The sequence below is a fragment of the Calonectris borealis genome, chromosome 13 (genome assembly GCF_964195595.1).
Source record: "Calonectris borealis chromosome 13, bCalBor7.hap1.2, whole genome shotgun sequence".
In the NCBI taxonomy this organism is placed as follows: domain Eukaryota; kingdom Metazoa; phylum Chordata; class Aves; order Procellariiformes; family Procellariidae; genus Calonectris; species Calonectris borealis.
In genome coordinates this window covers 2326667-2343186 of record NC_134324.1, presented here as the reverse complement: position 1 = coordinate 2343186, position 16520 = coordinate 2326667, and the positions used below count along the sequence as shown (strand labels likewise).

The window sequence follows — 16520 nt, the reverse complement described above, 5'->3', positions numbered from 1 at the left end:
TGCTAGGTACGGCCATGAGTTTGTGCACCCACTAAACACAGGAAAACGCTGCTTCTTGCGGTGCCGAAGGTCTGTCTCCCACTCTCGTCTTCCTTGTTAACTGCGGCTCTCGCCGAGCGTGCTCAGATACTCATATTTTGGGTTGCTACAATAACTACGGCTGTTGCATTGGCACATCTGTCCCTAATCCCTCTCCGTCGTTACAAGGATCTGTGCTGATGAGCCTTCGTACCATATCAGCTTCCCAGAGAGTTTCTGAGACGTTTTAACTCTATGTGAGAAAACATAATCGGGTAATCGGATTGTTTAATGAATTTCAATGTGCTACATTTAATCCATTGAAATGAAATATGAAATGATAGAAACTTCATTTGGTTTTGGCTTTCTTCCTAACTGGCGAAGTTCATTGGAGAATGCAAGTTTGCTTTGTTTATCTGCTGCTCTTCAAAGCCCAACTTCTTCTGCACGTTATCCGTAGGAGACTACGGTCTGGTCCACCCAGGGATGGGCTGGTGGCTCTCGCCCACCCGTGGCAGGACCCTGGAGCTCGGCTCAGCTCAGCGCAGGAGGCCACTCTCCGTTACCTCCTTAAAACCTCAGGTGAGGGGAAGAGCAAAAAGCAAGATCCATGTCCAGCATCGCTAGATGGAAGTAGATATTATCCTTCCCCATGCGCAAGGAAATGTTCTGTTCTTCTTCATTGAAAGACAACAAAGAAAGTTCTCGGTTACACTCTTGTGTTATGTATTAAAAAACCCCAGAGACTTCCTTCATTTCATCTTAACTGAAAATTTTCCACATCAGCAAGAGAGGGGGATCTTCTACCCCAGCCTGGGAGGAAAAGGAAGGTAAAAAGACCTCCACAGACCATTAGTGGGTTTGCTCTCGTTCTGGCTTAATTTCAGCCCAGACCACCACGCTATTCCTGTAATTGTACAGTGACGACCTGAGCCGTTAACCACCTCCCACAGAATCCCGCTGAGGTATGCTTCATGAGAAGATCCGCCCAGGCAATGTTGGTTCCCTCAGGGATGCCCGGGTCTCGTGCCCTGCCCCACTCTGCGATGGAGCCGAGCCGAGGCGGGGCCCCGCTCACCCCCTTAACGTAAAGCTAAAGGCATCGGGCAGTTATAAACTAACCCAGTTTGTAACACTGGTGGCATCATTTGGGGGGTTTCTTGTAGCGCCGGAGATTTGGTGGTGTTCAGTTTCATTTCATTGCTGATAGAAATTGAATTTTTTTTTTTATACCTGCATCAGCGTCTGGTAATAGGTCAAAAGTTCAGGAAGCTAAAAAAAAATTAAAAAAAATAGGATCTTTCTTTTTCTGTTCCCTGAACACGTAAGGTTGCTTTCCAATGCACATTTTTATTTTAAGGTGAGTTATTTTGTTGCCATAGTAATACTATTCAGGTTTTGAACCACTACCGTTTTGGTTTTCTTCCAGGCTAGACTTGTCACAAACAGTCAGCATCCCAAGCCCCTTCCCAGAGAGCGGCTTCCCACGGCGGTGCAAAATACCTTGCAACTTCAGCGCCAGCCTGCACGACGAAGTACCGCTGATCCCTGCTCAGGCGCGGGGGGACGCGGGGCCCCGGGCAGCCAGCGGGGAGAGCCGCGCGCGGCCAGGGTGGCCGGGGCAAAACCATTCCTCTGCTCCTTTCTTATCCTTTCTCCCCAGCCCTTGCAATAAGACTTTGAGAAGGTCAAAGATAACGCGGTGGCTTTACTAATTAGCACTTATTAACAACACTCAGCTGGCTGTGGTGCAGTTGTGCTCGGCGGCCCTCCTCCAGGCTCTGACGCGGACAAGAACAAACCCGTGTTTGCCCCAAAGAGCTTAAAATCTCTGTAAATCCTATTTGTTGCTACACAGGTGTCTCATTTCTTTACTCCAAGCCTAATGAAATTATTTTATTACTAAGAGGACTGTACTAGAAGAAAGACTTTAAATATGAGGGTCTGTAATGACGTTGAGAAAGATGCAAAGAAAAGGGATTCCCTGGTAAGGAAATATTTCTGTGGTCATCTGGTTGAAAGGGGTTCTGTGAACATATTGGAAATTAATATTTAATTATATATATTCATATATTAAATATTTAAACAAATCGTATCATTAAGATATCAAAATATTTAAATTGAAATTGGAAATGCTTTTTTTGCTATAATTCATTTAATTAAAGCAGGCACAGTGTGCCACATATCAGCCTAAAACCTATTACATGGTGCCAGACCACATACATGACTGAGAGCCTGGGCGCTTGTTCCGCGGCACAGTCAAAAGCAGTTCGAGCAAAGCGGTTTTAAAGTGGTTTTTTTTCCTCTTTTTTTTTTTAAATTTTGAATAAACCATTTCCAGATTAACAAATCAAGGCCACGTGCACGTAGAAGACCTGAGACCCACGTAAGCCTTCCAGAGATTGATGCATCTGGATAAATCCAGCACAGATTAAAGCAAAGCTTTCATTGCACAAACTCTCCCTGAAACGAGCAGGATGCTCGTGACGCTGCTGTCCCTGGGAAAAGGACGGAGCCGGGAACAGCGGGCAGTAAATACCGAGTGCCAAAGTCAGGCAGAACGACTTGGTGGCGGAGGCGTGGAGGCAACGGTCCTGCGCTGTAGGCAGTTGTGTTGCATTTCTCTTTCGCAGGGGGAATTACCGAAGCAGAGCCATTCCGGGAGCATTAGAGCCGCGGCAGTTTCCGCGGTTCATAAGATTACCCATGGCTCTCCAGCTCCCTGATAGAAAACCCTCTGAAACACAACGCTGTGCCTAAACACAATAGCAGTCTAGAATAAAGCAACAGCCTTAACAATGAGTTTCTTTGCTTTTATAGGTTTTAGTGAAGCCCATTGTGTTAACACCCTTTTTTGTATTTAGATTTCTAATGTCTTGGACTGGGGGAAGGGTGGAAGGGGCAACCAATTTAATTCGATAATCCCCCTAAGCCTTGCTTAATGCAGTCACTCTGGTTTGCGTCTGTGAATTTTATAGCGGTATTTTGGGTGGATGCAGCATTGCACTGGAAAATGTCCCATCATTTATTTTGCAGCTATTTGAGGGAAATGGTTCCCAGCGCCGGGCAGCCTGTTCATTAAATCCATATTGTCAAACGAAACAAACTCTGTCACCCCAGATGGGGCTGGACCTCAGGGCTGCCATACTGATTCCTGGATAAGGTAGCTCAGAGTCTGCAAATTGCCAAAATTAATATTAAACCACGAGCAGGAGACTTTCGCAGTTGGTGAAAAATCTCATTTTTGGCTGAGGAGGCGGGTGGGGCTGCAGGGAACAAAGCAAAGTCCCCAGCGCGGGGATGCCTGCATCCCCCTGGGACGTGCTGATGCAGCAGGACGGGTCCTCCTACCGCCCCAAACACGTCCGCGGCTCACGCCGTTTGCCCTCAGGGTGGACGGGATGGAAGTGCTGCAGGAGGAAAGTTCCAGCAGGAGTTTTTGTCCTGTTGCTTTCTTCTCCTGACAGGGACAGAGTGCTGCGGCGTGGGTTGTTTTTCCACATGCTCGTAAGAAAGACAAGACGAGACTCTTAAAGAGTATCGAAGCATCTCACAAGCCTACGTTCTCCTTAAATTCCTCCACCGGTGCTCAGTTCCCGGCATTTCGCTGATGTTTGCTTGAACCTGATGCATTCAGCCAGCAGTGAATAAAAACCTGTGCCAAGAGGTTAGCATCGCTCTCGATGGGATTTTTCGATGCCCCATTTAAGAGTGCGCTGTATCTCCCAAGGAAATGTTCCTCGGCCATTCTAAAGCGTCTCAGAAAGAGTCATAGCAAGGACAAAAAGCACAAATACAAGGGCATGGGGGGCTGGTATAGTCGATAGGCAGCAGCAACAAAGTCAAGACGGGAAGAAGGGTTTGGAAGAAAGGTCAAGGTCTGAAAGATATTACCTGTAGCAAACTAAATCACCCAAACAGGAGAAAGGAGTCAAGGAAGGAAAAAAAATTAAGAGACTGAGATCTACTAGACTGCCACAGAATCAGAAGAGAGAAAGATGTCCAGAGAGACATCAGAAAACACATGGAGAGAAGAGGATGCTCAACAGGAAAATGGCAGGATCCTTTAGACTTAATGGAGTGTGGAGAATAAATAGGAGATGCTTTTTTTCACGTCTACAGTCTGTGCAATTGCCTTCCACGCTGACAATCCAGTGATAAGAATTAAATACCTCGGGAAAATAAAGACCGATTACAGAACTCTGTCTTTATGGCCACTGTTTGCCTTCACAACTTCACCTCACACCTACTGGCCTTGCACGTTATTTTCCATCAGATACCAGCCCAGCACACAGCCACACAGAACTCGGGAACTTCACAAACTCTGAAGAAAAACTCTTTTATTGGTGTAAAAGAAATTAAAGGGAACGGCCAAAAGGGCAAGTACTTGCAGGTGTTTTTCAACACTTCACCAGAGATTAAATTAGTCCTTCTACCAAGAAAAGCTTTAAGGGACCTTCCAAGAATGTAAGTCACCTCCAAAAGGAGATGACAGAGAAAACAGATTCTAGCAGGCTATATCTCAAGCCCTAAAAAAAGGTAGACTCTGAGAACTGAACTCCTGAGGATATCAGAGGAAAGACTTTTCCCAAAGATAAGAAGCTGGAAGGCTACAGGAGAATGCATACGTCCACTAAATGATGGAAGTTCAAGAACTAAATGAAATATATGGGTCACTGTTTACTACAGAGGAATTTATGGAGGTTCCCACGTTAAAGACTTTCTTTATGAGGGGTAAGATGGAGAAGTCATCTCAAACTGAAGATCACTAGAAGAGGCTTTAAACTGAATAAATAAAAATAATGGGAAGAAAAGTCCTGTATGGGACAGCATTTTGAGAGTTCCAGAAAAGTGATCAAATATGAAATTATCAGACTACTTAACCCTAGTTTGAAACCCCTTGTCTGAATCAGGCCTGAGATTTAAGGACTAGAACGACAAATTAAATTAAATTTTGATGGATGCAAAATCATGCAAATCACTACAAACACACAGGAACGGGCTCTGACCTACTATCGCTCGCTGAGGGGATCCTGGCATCGCCGCGCTGACATTTTCATAGAGCTACGCACAGCGCTCAGAGGCAGTCGGAAGGCAAACAGACCATAAGGAATTATTAGGGAGGACACAGAGAACAAATAAAAACAAGCATTGTTATGGCACTGCACGAGCCCGTGGTGTGCCCACGTGTTTCAGCCCTCTCTTCGCAGGATGGATACCCAGAAAAGGTGGAAAAAGACAGGGGGAGGGAGTAGTGGTCTGCAAAAATCACCTTGTGGGGTTAAATAGAGTAGGACCTTCTTATTTGGAAAAGATGCCTGAAAGAGATTATGACAGGGGTACATAAAGAGCATGGTGAAGGGGGATGGCTGCTCCTTGATTTGGTTTTGGTTTTGTCATCTTGGCGTTACTGCGTGACTCACAGAGCCCATTTCATTTTCCTCATCGTCAAACTGGAGCATTAGTTTCATTAGTGACTTAGAAAGTTCATTATAAACTCACAATCCTGTGGGCAAACTTATACAAGACAGTTTTCTAATCCATCACCTTATGCAGTAATTCATATTTAATTTCTATTTTTTATATTACTGTATTTAAAAAGTATTAATGAGCTTATTTACAATGTCTACACGTTATGGATATCAATAAATACAAAAAATACCTCAAACTATTTTTAAACTTCTTTTTATTTCAAAAAATCAGCACTTTTAAATACTCTTGCAAACCCTACACGCTCCCTCACAAAAAAAGCCAATATTTTTGTAAAACTGACAAGCAGAATTAAAACATATAAAAATCCTCACAGCTTAACAGAAAAAGGGTATGGGATGCACAGGGACATAATTCTATTTAAATTATATACTTAGCTAAGGGAGTTCCGGTAAAATTTGCATGTCCAGCTATGCGGGGAGAGAGGTGATGAATTCCCAGTCGCAGTCGGACACTGTGTGCCCAGGCTGTAAGGCTCCTGGGCGCTTCCAGAAGTCAAAAATGCCATAAAAAACCCCCAAAATCACAAACCAAACATCGAAGGATTATTTAAAAAAATTTAGCAAGATTTAAGCTGCTGAATTAGCCCCACCAGGAAATACCAGGTGGTATTTCTGGGGCGAGAGCCCCTTTGTGCATCGCGACCCCCCAGACGGGCAGCAGCCGTGGCCATCTCACGAGAAGGGCTGCGGCCGGCAGGTGGGAAAGGTTGGGGACAGGGGGCTCGATCCCAAGCAGGGGGCCCCTGGGGACACAGGGTCAGAATCCGGCCCTTAGACAGGGATGTAGCCGACCGCAATTGTAATACCACCAGCAACAAAAACTACCTTGTCACTTACAACCAAGAGTAATTTTCCGGCTTATAAAACTTGCAGGGTTACAAGCACTTTCAGGTATAATGTTGAAATGCAGTGGTGCTGAATATATACCGGAATACTGACATTATTTACCTGGTCCTTCTGCTTACAGAGCTATGAGCATATAGGTACGCAGATCCCTGTTGCCCATTTTCATACGCATTTCATCCATATTTGGAATTTTGCATTTCTATGTAAAATAGAGACACAGATAAATGTTTACATAATATTCAGAGAGAAATAGTTTATTTGAAAACTAGGCAAACAGTACGTTCCCACAATTGCAGCAGTGATGTACATACCGTCTAGCCGACGAACAGCTAACACCAGTTAATGGCTGCCTAAGAAATATGAGAGATGGATCGGTCCACGGAGTAACAGATGATACTGCTCCAGGCAGGTGGCATTTTAGGCTCTAGTGAATGGATTTTATGATTCTCAGGAGGAAGAAACACCATATTTACATCATGCAGAACAAGTAATCTATCAACTTAGATGAACTATTATAAGATAGAATTTAGAAACAAAGGAGAGCGGCGTCCTGACTATTTCTCAATAGCCTTTCATATGGGATAGTATTACACCCAACTCTCGGGTGTGGGGCACCATCTAGAGGAAAGATTGGTATGATGCAGCAGGGAAATTAAATACTAAATTTTTAAATATAGCAAAAAACCTAGAGCAGATCTTGTATAATATCTAACAGCTATGTAATTATTATTTAACAGCTGTTATCAAGGGAAAAAACTGTAGGAAGGAGTGGAAATTTGGAGATTTCTCCCGCAAGACAGGATGTTGACTTGCGCACAAGACTTCTGCACTCAGGCAAAACCCATGACTGTTATTATTGCTAATAATTTTACACCTCATTTTTTTTTTAGAACAAGTTATGATACCAAAATTTAATTTTGAGGTTGCTGCATTTAGAGATCATCTTAAAGTAAACCTTGACTTTTCAATATCCTTATTTGCTTACAACTGCATAGTACAAGGCACCAATTCCTAAGTTCCTTCTAAATAGCACTTATTTCTGTATAGTTAAACAAAACCCCGATTTCATTTCTGAAACAATTACTATCCTTGTTTACCACTGAGCTGCATATGAAAGGCCCAAGTTGTGCAGGATGTACATAGAAATGTGCATGGAAAATACTCCGAAAAAAGCTGAAAATGCTTAACTTGCTCCAGTGTTTAAATCAAAATGGATTCAGACATACGCATTTCCATTTACATTTGCTGAAAAGGAAAGGTACCGTCCAGGTACAAGCCAGCACATCTGCACGACTCCACTCTAAACTTTCTTTTTTTGATTTGCAACTGTACATTTCTGTCCGGTTGTGAAAAACTGCAATGATGTTTTTACATTATGTTAAAGCAGAAGTCAGAATTTGACTCATTGGGACAGTATAATGATAAATAAAATAAGAGGGAGACACATTTACTTGGTGTTACAAGCTGACTGTGGGGAAATTAATTTAATTAAGAGGGAGACACATTTACTTGGTGTTACAAGCTGACTGTGGGGAAATTAATTTAATTTTGTATTCAAATGAAACCGGGGTAAACTCTGCTGGCTTGTATTTACTCTCAACTACAGCGATAGGACGTGATGGACCATTTTGCAGAGGAGGTACAGGCTGCCAGTGGCCAAGGTCATGCCCTGGGTGCAAGCACTCGTGCAGCCCTGGGTGAACCAGAAAGAGGCAAAAAGCTGGAAAACGGCTTATTGTTCACTGCTGAGAGTTTTCTACAATGCCAAACAGGTGGAAGCGATGGCTATTTGAGTATTACCATCAAGAGTTATCAGAACAGGGCTTTTCAGAGGGATAAAGTGCAGGTTAATCGCATTTACTTACTGTTAAAAGTGGTTTGGGTAAGTTAGTGGTGCAATGGCAGAAGCATAAAGAAGTTTTTCCGAGGGCTTTTTTCCACACAGGTTTTTGCTTGGAGTAACATGCACACAGAGAGGTGCTACGCTGAGGACGCAGGGACTTAATAGCAACAAGAGATAGCAGTAAGAAGGTAGAAAGGCAGAATTAAGTGAGCCTATGGAAGTATGAAAAATGCATATACACACATGAAACGAAAATCTCACAGATCAGCCTCACCTGTGACCCTCCTCTATAACCTCCGGAAGATTTCTTTCAGAGCGGTATTCTCCGAGATATTCTCCCGGTACACGTTCGGCACCTGTTATCCACCCTCTCAGGCCTTCTACGGATCAGACAGGTTTCTGATAACCTGCACCCTGCCTTGCCAGGAGGCGAGGGGGAGAGGCAGGTTACCCTGCAAGGTCTGACAAGTTTGGCCACGGCAGAATGGGATCGGTTCCACTCTGCGGGACGGTGCGCGAGCACGCATTTATCTAAAGGTTTCTACTTCTAAAATCCTTTAAAGGCTTTTTTTTTTTTTTTTTTTTTAAAGAGCAGCATGGAAAGAAACTCTTACAATCCAGCTTCTTCCTTAAAGCATTTCTGCTTCTGAATAGCTCTGTTGTTCATTAGCAAAGATTACCACGCCAGTTAGTACATTCTTCTTCGTTACTCGGTGCCACTGCTGCTGTTGGCATTTACATAATAGAGTTCTGCTTTGGAGAAAGATGAGTAAGCACAACCATAAAATCTTGCTTTCACTAGGAGATTTACTATCATCCCCCAGCATGCTGCTGCTTGGATGCAGAGGATCCAGAAAGAGATGAGTCACGGAGCTGCAAGATCCGCGTGTGGCTGCAGTGTGCTGTGGAAACGGAACTCCCGGGGAATGAAAGCTATGCTTGAGGATGGGCATTACTCACCAGACGGATGACTCCTTAAGGGGAAAACCCAGGAGAAGTGGGAAGAGGTATCGATCACAGTCCTTATAGCAGCCTTAAGGAATAATAAAGCAACAGGGAGAATGTTAACGACAGGAAGCTGAGGTGCCAGGGAACCAGCAACATGGGAAGAGGCTTGGGAGTCACTGCAGAGCAGTAAATCACAGCCGCGATCGCGCTGAAGGACGCTGGCCAAGTTACGCAACGGCTGTTTCGGGCATGACTAATGCTCTGTTTGTACTTGACCCGAATGCAGGATGCCGTAGTCTGCGTACCTGTACTCTGCAACACACACATAACAAATAGTTGGGTGATTACTAACGCGCTCCTCTCTTGTTGATGGATGAATCCATCTGAGCTGCGATGAGGGCGCAACACGGCTGAGCGTTGAGCTGCGAGGTCGTGTATTTATAAATAAAAGTGCTTATAAGCACTTAGGCAAACAGCATGGGGTGAGACTTCCAGTGGGAATGGCGTGGGAAGGACACAAGCGAGGGACAGATGAGCTTACTTTGGGAGCATTTTCTACCCCAGGCTTTCAATTTGAGAGCCTATTTTAGTTACTGTAGAAATTCCCATCGGCTCCAGACAGGCCAAAAAGAATACCCCTGCCTATTGTGGCGGTGCAGCTTCACGTGTTGCCACCCCCAAGCTGAAATAAAAGCAAATCACGAGTAGAGAGGTTCAGTACAGCACCGACCAAAAGGCGCCAAAGAAACATGCGATATTCATACAAACATATATTAGGTAACTGTTAGCACTAGAATATACCAGGACGTGGTGCTATACAATATTTATGGCACTGTGTTTTCTCTTGACATAGAATTCCATTTAGCTCAGAAAGATTGATGTGTGCTTTCAGGGCATATGATAAAACATCATCTGTGTTTTTTTCTTCGCATTCCCAGCATGCATAAAAAGATCAGCTTGCAACTCTCACTTCTGAAGACAGGTGGGAGAAAGATTACCTCTAAAGATAGTGAATATCGGCACGCTCCTTTCCTAGCTGGTAATTTGTTGTGAGGACTGCAGTTTTACACTGCACCTCTCACACGAAGCACCCGTGCTGTAACTGAAGAGACTCCGGTGTAATGCTGGGAAGGTGGGAGCGTTGTTACTATTGGAAAGCCACTGGAACCGAGGTTTGCAGCTTGGTAAGGTGGCACCTCGCGTCTCTGCTAGCGATGAGCTCATCAATGAGCCTGCCTTAAAAAAGATTCCAAGAGTGATGATGAGCGATTCTTTTTTATATTTAAACTCTCATTAGCAGCTTGAGAACTTTAGAGGATGAAGAAGAAAGAAGCTCTACACATCATCCAGTTAATCTGAGCTCCTGGCACAAAAGAAACAACTTCCCCAGCTGCACGAAGGGGTAGGTGAATATAGGTGACTTGTGCGGAGCAGCTGAACGTCAAGCACCCGACTGCTTCTCCAGAGAGCCACTGGCGCTCGGTGGGTACCTTAAAGCATCCCGAGAAGAGGCTGCCAGCAGGAAGGACTGCATCCTGACGGTAACAGCAGGAAGAACTCTGAAACAGCACTGCACAGAAAGCCTAGTCATGAGTAGATGCTATAAATATATGCTAAAAATGAGTTTATTCTTAATGTTTCAATGGCATCAATTTACGATGATTCAGCTCTTGGTATTCAAAGCATGAAGATGAGTTGTCTTTTTTTATTTTCCAGTTATGACAGCGATTGTTACACTGCGAAGGCTGGGGGAGTTCTAATACCAAATGCCACGTATTTATGATGGCAAAACACAATTTTACACTAAAGAATGCTGTCAATTCACTTAATATGTTTTAGCAACTTATTGCTAAAGTGACATAAATTTCTGTAGCTCTGACAGGATGCTTCCCATGGAAAAAAATATTTATTTCCCTTAAGAATATCTAGTGATTGATAGTGAACCCTTTTTCTTTGATGAGAACAGGTGCTGTATCAATCATACTTTCATTTCCTGGACACTGGGAGCAAACAATTTTAATTTGGCTCCTAAAGCCACCCAACACCCTCCATTCTGTAACCTTGGCAGGACTATGCCCCTCGGGGCGTATCGCTGACTGTACGTGCCGAGGCGAGGACACGCTGGTAACAGCCCGCTCCGTGCGAGATGCACAACGGCTCCTCTAAATATCGAGACACTTCTCAACCTGCCCAACACGAGGCACCCATATCTCAACGCTTTGCCTTGAGCACCTTTTGTCGACATTTACGGTGGACTAAACAATTTCACGAACCCAGCCAAAGAAACGTGTTTTTCTGTTCCCCCAGTACATCACCACACAGCCGTTCCCCACCCAACAGTGCCTCCTCAGGCCTTGTCCTACGGCCAGGCCCTTCTCACGGCAGCCAGTGAGGGCTGTCAGCCCTCCGCCTCCACCGTTCCACCCACGCAGTCCTCCCCTGCGTGTCCCCCTCCACTAAACAGCCGTGGGCTCCGTGCCCCTGCCCGCCCGACAAGAAGCTAAAGATCCCCGAATCCTTGCTCTTTCTTTTAAAAACTCATTATTTCCGGGCCTCCGTGGGTCTCCATTTCCCAGCCGCTGCCGGGCAGGAGGCCGCCTCGAGGCCCCGCGGCTCCGACAAAGCGGCCGGCAGGGCCGAGGCGCGGGGCAGCCCGGCTCTCCCCCTCCCCTCACGGCGGCGGCCCCGGCGGAGAGCGCGCAAGGCCCGGGCGCGGCCCAGCCGCCTCCGCCTCCGCCTCCCCGAGCCACCGGCCGGAAGTGTCGCCTGACGCGCGAGCACCGCCCCCGTGCGTCACCGCCCCTCCCTTCCGGCCGGGCGCTTCCGCCCCGTCCCCTCCCCGCACCTCCCGGCGCCGCTTCCCCCTCGCGCGAAGCCGCGCACCGCCCCCGTGCGGCGGGCGGCGCGCCCTGCACCCCGCTCGGCGGCTGCCTCTCGGGCCGGGATATCTATGGGGCGAACGGCGATGCGATGAGCCCGGGCGGGAGCCGGACCGGGGCCAGCGCCGCGCACGGGCAGCGGGGCTCCTCCATGGGGGCTCGGCCGCAGTAGGAGCGGCGTCTCCCCGGGGCGCGATCCGCCACCTCCCCTCCCCCTCGGGCCTCCTGAGGAGGATGGCGACGGCGGCCGCCCCGACCCAGCTCGAAGCCGGTGGGTATCGCTGGCGGCGGGGGCTGCCCTCCGTCCCGCCGGCCGCCCCCCGTTGTAACCGTGTCCCCTTCTCCCCCCCCCGCCCCTCCGCAGAGCTCTACTACCTGATCGCCCGGTTCCTGCAGTCCGGACCCTGCAAGAAATCCGCCCAGGTGAGCGGGGAGCCGGGGGCTCCGGCCGGGCCGGGCGGGGACGGGACGGGGCAGGAGGGCGGCGGGCGGGGGAGCCGCTGCGCTGCGGGCGCCGGACTCACGTCCTTTGTGTGTCTGTGTGTCCGTCTCTCCCCAGGTGCTGGTGGAGGAGCTGGAGGAGCACCAGGTAAGGCGCCTGCCCCGGCAGGAGGGGGGCAGCCCTCGGGACGGGGAGGGGGATCGGGGGTTGCCCTGTCCCGTCTAACCCAGCCCATCTCCGGGAGACCCTGCGGGAGGCGCGGGTGCCCCCGCTGCGGGCGGCGGGGCCGGGGGCAGCGGCGGAGGGGCTCCTCCCCGGGGCGGGCTGGCACCGGCGGGGGCTCCCCTCGCCCGCCCGGGGAGGGGTCGCTCCGCGCGGGGCCGGCCCGGGGTCTGACGGCCGCCTCCGTCCCCGTCCCTCCTCCCCTTCCCCGTCTCCTTCCCGCAGCTGATCCCCCGGCGCCTGGACTGGCAGGGCAAGGAGCACCGCCGGAGCTTCGAGGACCTGGTGAGCCAAGTTGCACTCCCGACTTCCCCGACAAGTTCCCCCCCGCCCCGCCGCCGCCGCGGGCGCTGCTCCCCGTTCCCCCCCCCCCCGTCCTCCCTACAGGGCTGCGGGCTGCGCCCCGCCGAGGCCGCGGCTGCCGCCGGGCCGCGGGGGGTGCGGAGGGGAGGGAAGGGGAGGCGCTGCCGGGCCGGGCCGGGCCGGGGGACGCACACCGGGGTGGCGGCGGCGGGGGCTGCTTGGTGCTGACTGACTGCGGCGTGCTATTGTGGGGCCGGGAGGGTTATCTGAGGGCACGTACCGGGGCGCAGCCCGGCGAATGGCGCTGCGTCTTACAAGCCGGAGAGCGGCGTGAGGCCATAGAAGGCGGCAGCTGATTGGCTGCGGCGCCGTGGAGGAACTGGCAGGGTGGGCGGGATGGGGCGGGGGGCGCGGGGTGCCGGTCCCCCCCCATCCATCCCCCGCCGCCCTGCGTGCCCCTCGCCGGCCGCCGCTCCTTAGCCGGGGCGGGGGCGGCTCCCCCGCGGCCTGCCGGGCCTCCCCCGCCCGGCGGCGTCGGGGCGCTTCGGCCGGCTTCTGGCAACCCGGCGGCAGCGCCCCCCGCGCCCCCGCCGCCTCACGGGGCGGCGGTTTGACACCCCCCCTTCCCCCCCGGGGCTGCCGGCGAGCGGGGCTGACGGGGCCGCGGGGCTGGCGGGGCCCCGGCCCTCCCCCCTCCCGCGGGGGGGAAGCGTCAGCGTGGCCAAAACACAGCGCTCCGCGGGCACCCGTGGGCTGGAGGAGGCCGCCGGCAGCGGGTTCCTGTCACCGCCCGGCCCCGGGGGCGGCGGGGGGCCGCGGGCAGCCGGCGGCCGGGGCTGGCCGGGCGGGGGGATTACATGTCGACGTGCCGCCGGGCCCGTCGCCGGCCGGGCAGAGCTGCTGGTCTGGTTCAGGGATTCCTGGCCTGCGGCGGCGGCCTGTGCTGAAATCCTGCTCCTCACCGGGGCGGCTGGGCCTGCTTTAATGTAGAAAGAGGGATTTTTAGGAAATGTAGTGTTGAAACTATTAAATGCCTATGAAAAATATGGAGTGGCTACTTCTGCTAGATACAAACCGTATGAATATCTGTCATTGAGAAAGGTCAGCTTCCCTCTGCACCGCCAAAGGTGCGTGGGGATGGCCGTCTTCCCTTCGCAGCCGTGGGACGCGCATGTTCTCACCGGCCTCCGCGTGAAAGCAGCGAAACTGAAAAGTCATTTCGATTTGTTTCCGAAGGGTGTGAGTGGCCTTGTTTTCATTTCTAGGAGCTCTGGGTAATAATCTATGGCGCTGATTTAGCACTTTGCAGTTGGAATGCTGTAAACTGTCTAATAGCTTTTATAATATTGTTATACTGCATACGTGTGATCATCACTGTCTCTCACCTGGAAGGAATTGAAAGTACGTCCTTGCCTTTCCCGTCTCGCACAGTGCAATGATGGTGTGGGATTTTGACAGGACTGTTGCTCAAACTGCTTTGTAGCTTGCTCAAGAGTTAGTTTTCCACTTTAGCAATATTGTAGAAGCTGAGATGCAGATGGGAGAGCTCCTTGGGTCAGGATGAGACATTTGTACCTGCTGGCTTTCCCTTTCCGAGGTGTATTAAGAATTTAAGATGAATGTTATGCTTCATCATACCTCTTGTGGATAATTCCGGGACTGTATATTGAGTGAACAGACACAGAGTAAGTACTGCATTCAATAAATTTTAATGCTGTACGGTCTTCCCAGAGAACCTGAAATCTAACTATAGGTTGTTTCAGGTTTAGCTTGTGACTGCACCCGGTACCCGAGAGGAATATTAACAGTGGCAGCATGAAGTCTGATTTCAGACATACTGGTTTTGCTTAATCAGTTACATTAACGTATACATTTTTTCCTTTCATTCTATGGGGCACGAATAGAAAAGCCTTAAAACCTTTTTTGTGTGTATTAGATGGCCTTGTTGAAACCATGTACTTTACTTGAAAATTTCAGAAACGGGAGACAAACCATTGTAAAGTGAGGCTTGGAATTAATGGGAAATTGCTTCTCGCTGTATAGAATTATCAAAATTAAGTGTAAGATTTTTTCCTCTGTCTTAAACTAATCAACAGTAATCAATCCTTTTAGATTGCCTTTTTTATCTAGTATTATTTAACTTTATCATGATTTACGGTAAGGAGCAGGACTATAAATGAATCATGACAGCGAGACAGGTTGATGCTAGGTATGGTGAACTGAGCTTCTCTCTGTTAATGCTCGGACCGAAGCTTTCTCTGTTGAGGATGTTGAAGAAAGGCCGTTTTTCCTCTCATTGCTTAGGGTCTGATGTATTTGGAATTTGGACCTTGGGTTGCATATGATTGTATATTAACCTGAACTACTCGACTTCAGCGCTAGCTAGATGTCTGAATGGCGCATTTAGAACAAAGCCAGGGTTGTGAAGAACACAAATAACTCTGACCTTCGTTTTAATTATCTCACTCACATAATGAACCAAAAATAAATTATAGATACTAGCAATTGGAGATGAAGTTTTTTCTACTGTTTCTCCTTTTTGAACACTTACAGACAGAAAACCAAATTTAGTTACAATCTCTGCCTCATGTTGCAACTGCACTGGTCAGGCAGGCCTGAGATAATCGAACCCAGTGAGAAACCCAGAGAACTCTGATTTTTTTGTTTGTTTGTTTGCCCAATATTCTGCTTTGGCAAATCTGACAAAGTATTTCTTGTTCTAATTGCTGATGTTTCAACTCCATTCTCAGTTTGACTGTTCAGGTTAGCGTCGGTATTTTTCAGAAAATATGTCGATACTCTTGCCATTGAGTACGTTGTTATTGCTCTTAGGGCTTTTGGAAACGATAAAGATGTAACAACCAAATTGCCTACTAGGTGGCTTTTATCTAGGGAATGTTTACTCCCACTTCACTCGAGCTTTTAGTCAAGACCTGAAAACTCTCTGTTGAGATTTCTCTTTCTTTTTTATTTGAACTTGGTCTTTTACTTTAAAAGTCAGGTACCACAAGGCAGAAGAGTAATTTCAGGCACACTAATAAGAATCGTACCTAGCGAACAAAGCCACGTGGAGAATACTAGCTTACGTGCATTTGTGTTCCCTTTGTCTTTTCTGCTTATTTCCGCTTTGGAGTACTTTTTATGTGCAACATGTGGCTGGCTGTCTAGGTAATCGTCCAGGTGTACTCCAAAGCGGTTGTTGCTTTGTTATTGACTGCTGGTGGTCTTGAGGCATGAAACGTGTTTGTAAGGAGGAGGGTCCTCGCTCTCCTTATGAAGGCCTGAAGCATGTCAAACTTGCACGCAATTAGTACTCCTATTTTAAATTAACCGTCGCAGTTCAATGTGGAGTCAGCTGTTGTACAGAGGAGTCAAGCTGAACCGACTCAGATTATCAGAACAGTCTCCAGTGGACTGCTGTTCGAAATTATCTTTGTTTATTCCTGATAAAGATGACTGGCTCTGGTCTGGTTTTCAAGAACTTTATGATGGGCTGTCTCTTCTGGCTCAGCCTGTTTTGGTCTTTG

At 48.6% G+C, this 16520-nt stretch overlaps 1 protein-coding gene and 1 long non-coding RNA gene across 5 annotated transcripts in view; one reads left to right on the top strand and one right to left on the bottom strand.

Annotated features, from left to right (window-relative positions):
• Positions 1-580: 580 nt before the first annotated feature.
• On the bottom strand, positions 581-6753 carry LOC142087588 (uncharacterized). Its single transcript, XR_012675504.1, has 3 exons — positions 6668-6753; positions 6459-6555; positions 581-695 (listed from the first exon to the last, which is right to left on the bottom strand). It is a non-coding gene; the product is annotated as an uncharacterized LOC142087588 (long non-coding RNA).
• Positions 6754-12045: 5292 nt separating this feature from the next.
• The window catches only part of BRWD3 (bromodomain and WD repeat domain containing 3), a 57670-nt gene continuing 53195 nt past the window's right edge, over positions 12046-16520 (top strand). For 3 of the 4 annotated variants that reach the window (XM_075161934.1, XM_075161933.1, XM_075161936.1), the window contains exons 1-4: positions 12046-12297; positions 12391-12449; positions 12586-12615; positions 12916-12975. In XM_075161934.1, coding sequence (XP_075018035.1) covers positions 12261-12297; positions 12391-12449; positions 12586-12615; positions 12916-12975 — 186 coding nt within the window. In that variant the 5' untranslated portion in view covers positions 12046-12260. Of the gene's footprint in view, positions 12298-12390; positions 12450-12585; positions 12616-12915; positions 12976-16520 lie in introns of those variants that run through there. The other variant, XM_075161935.1, reaches the window with a different exon arrangement.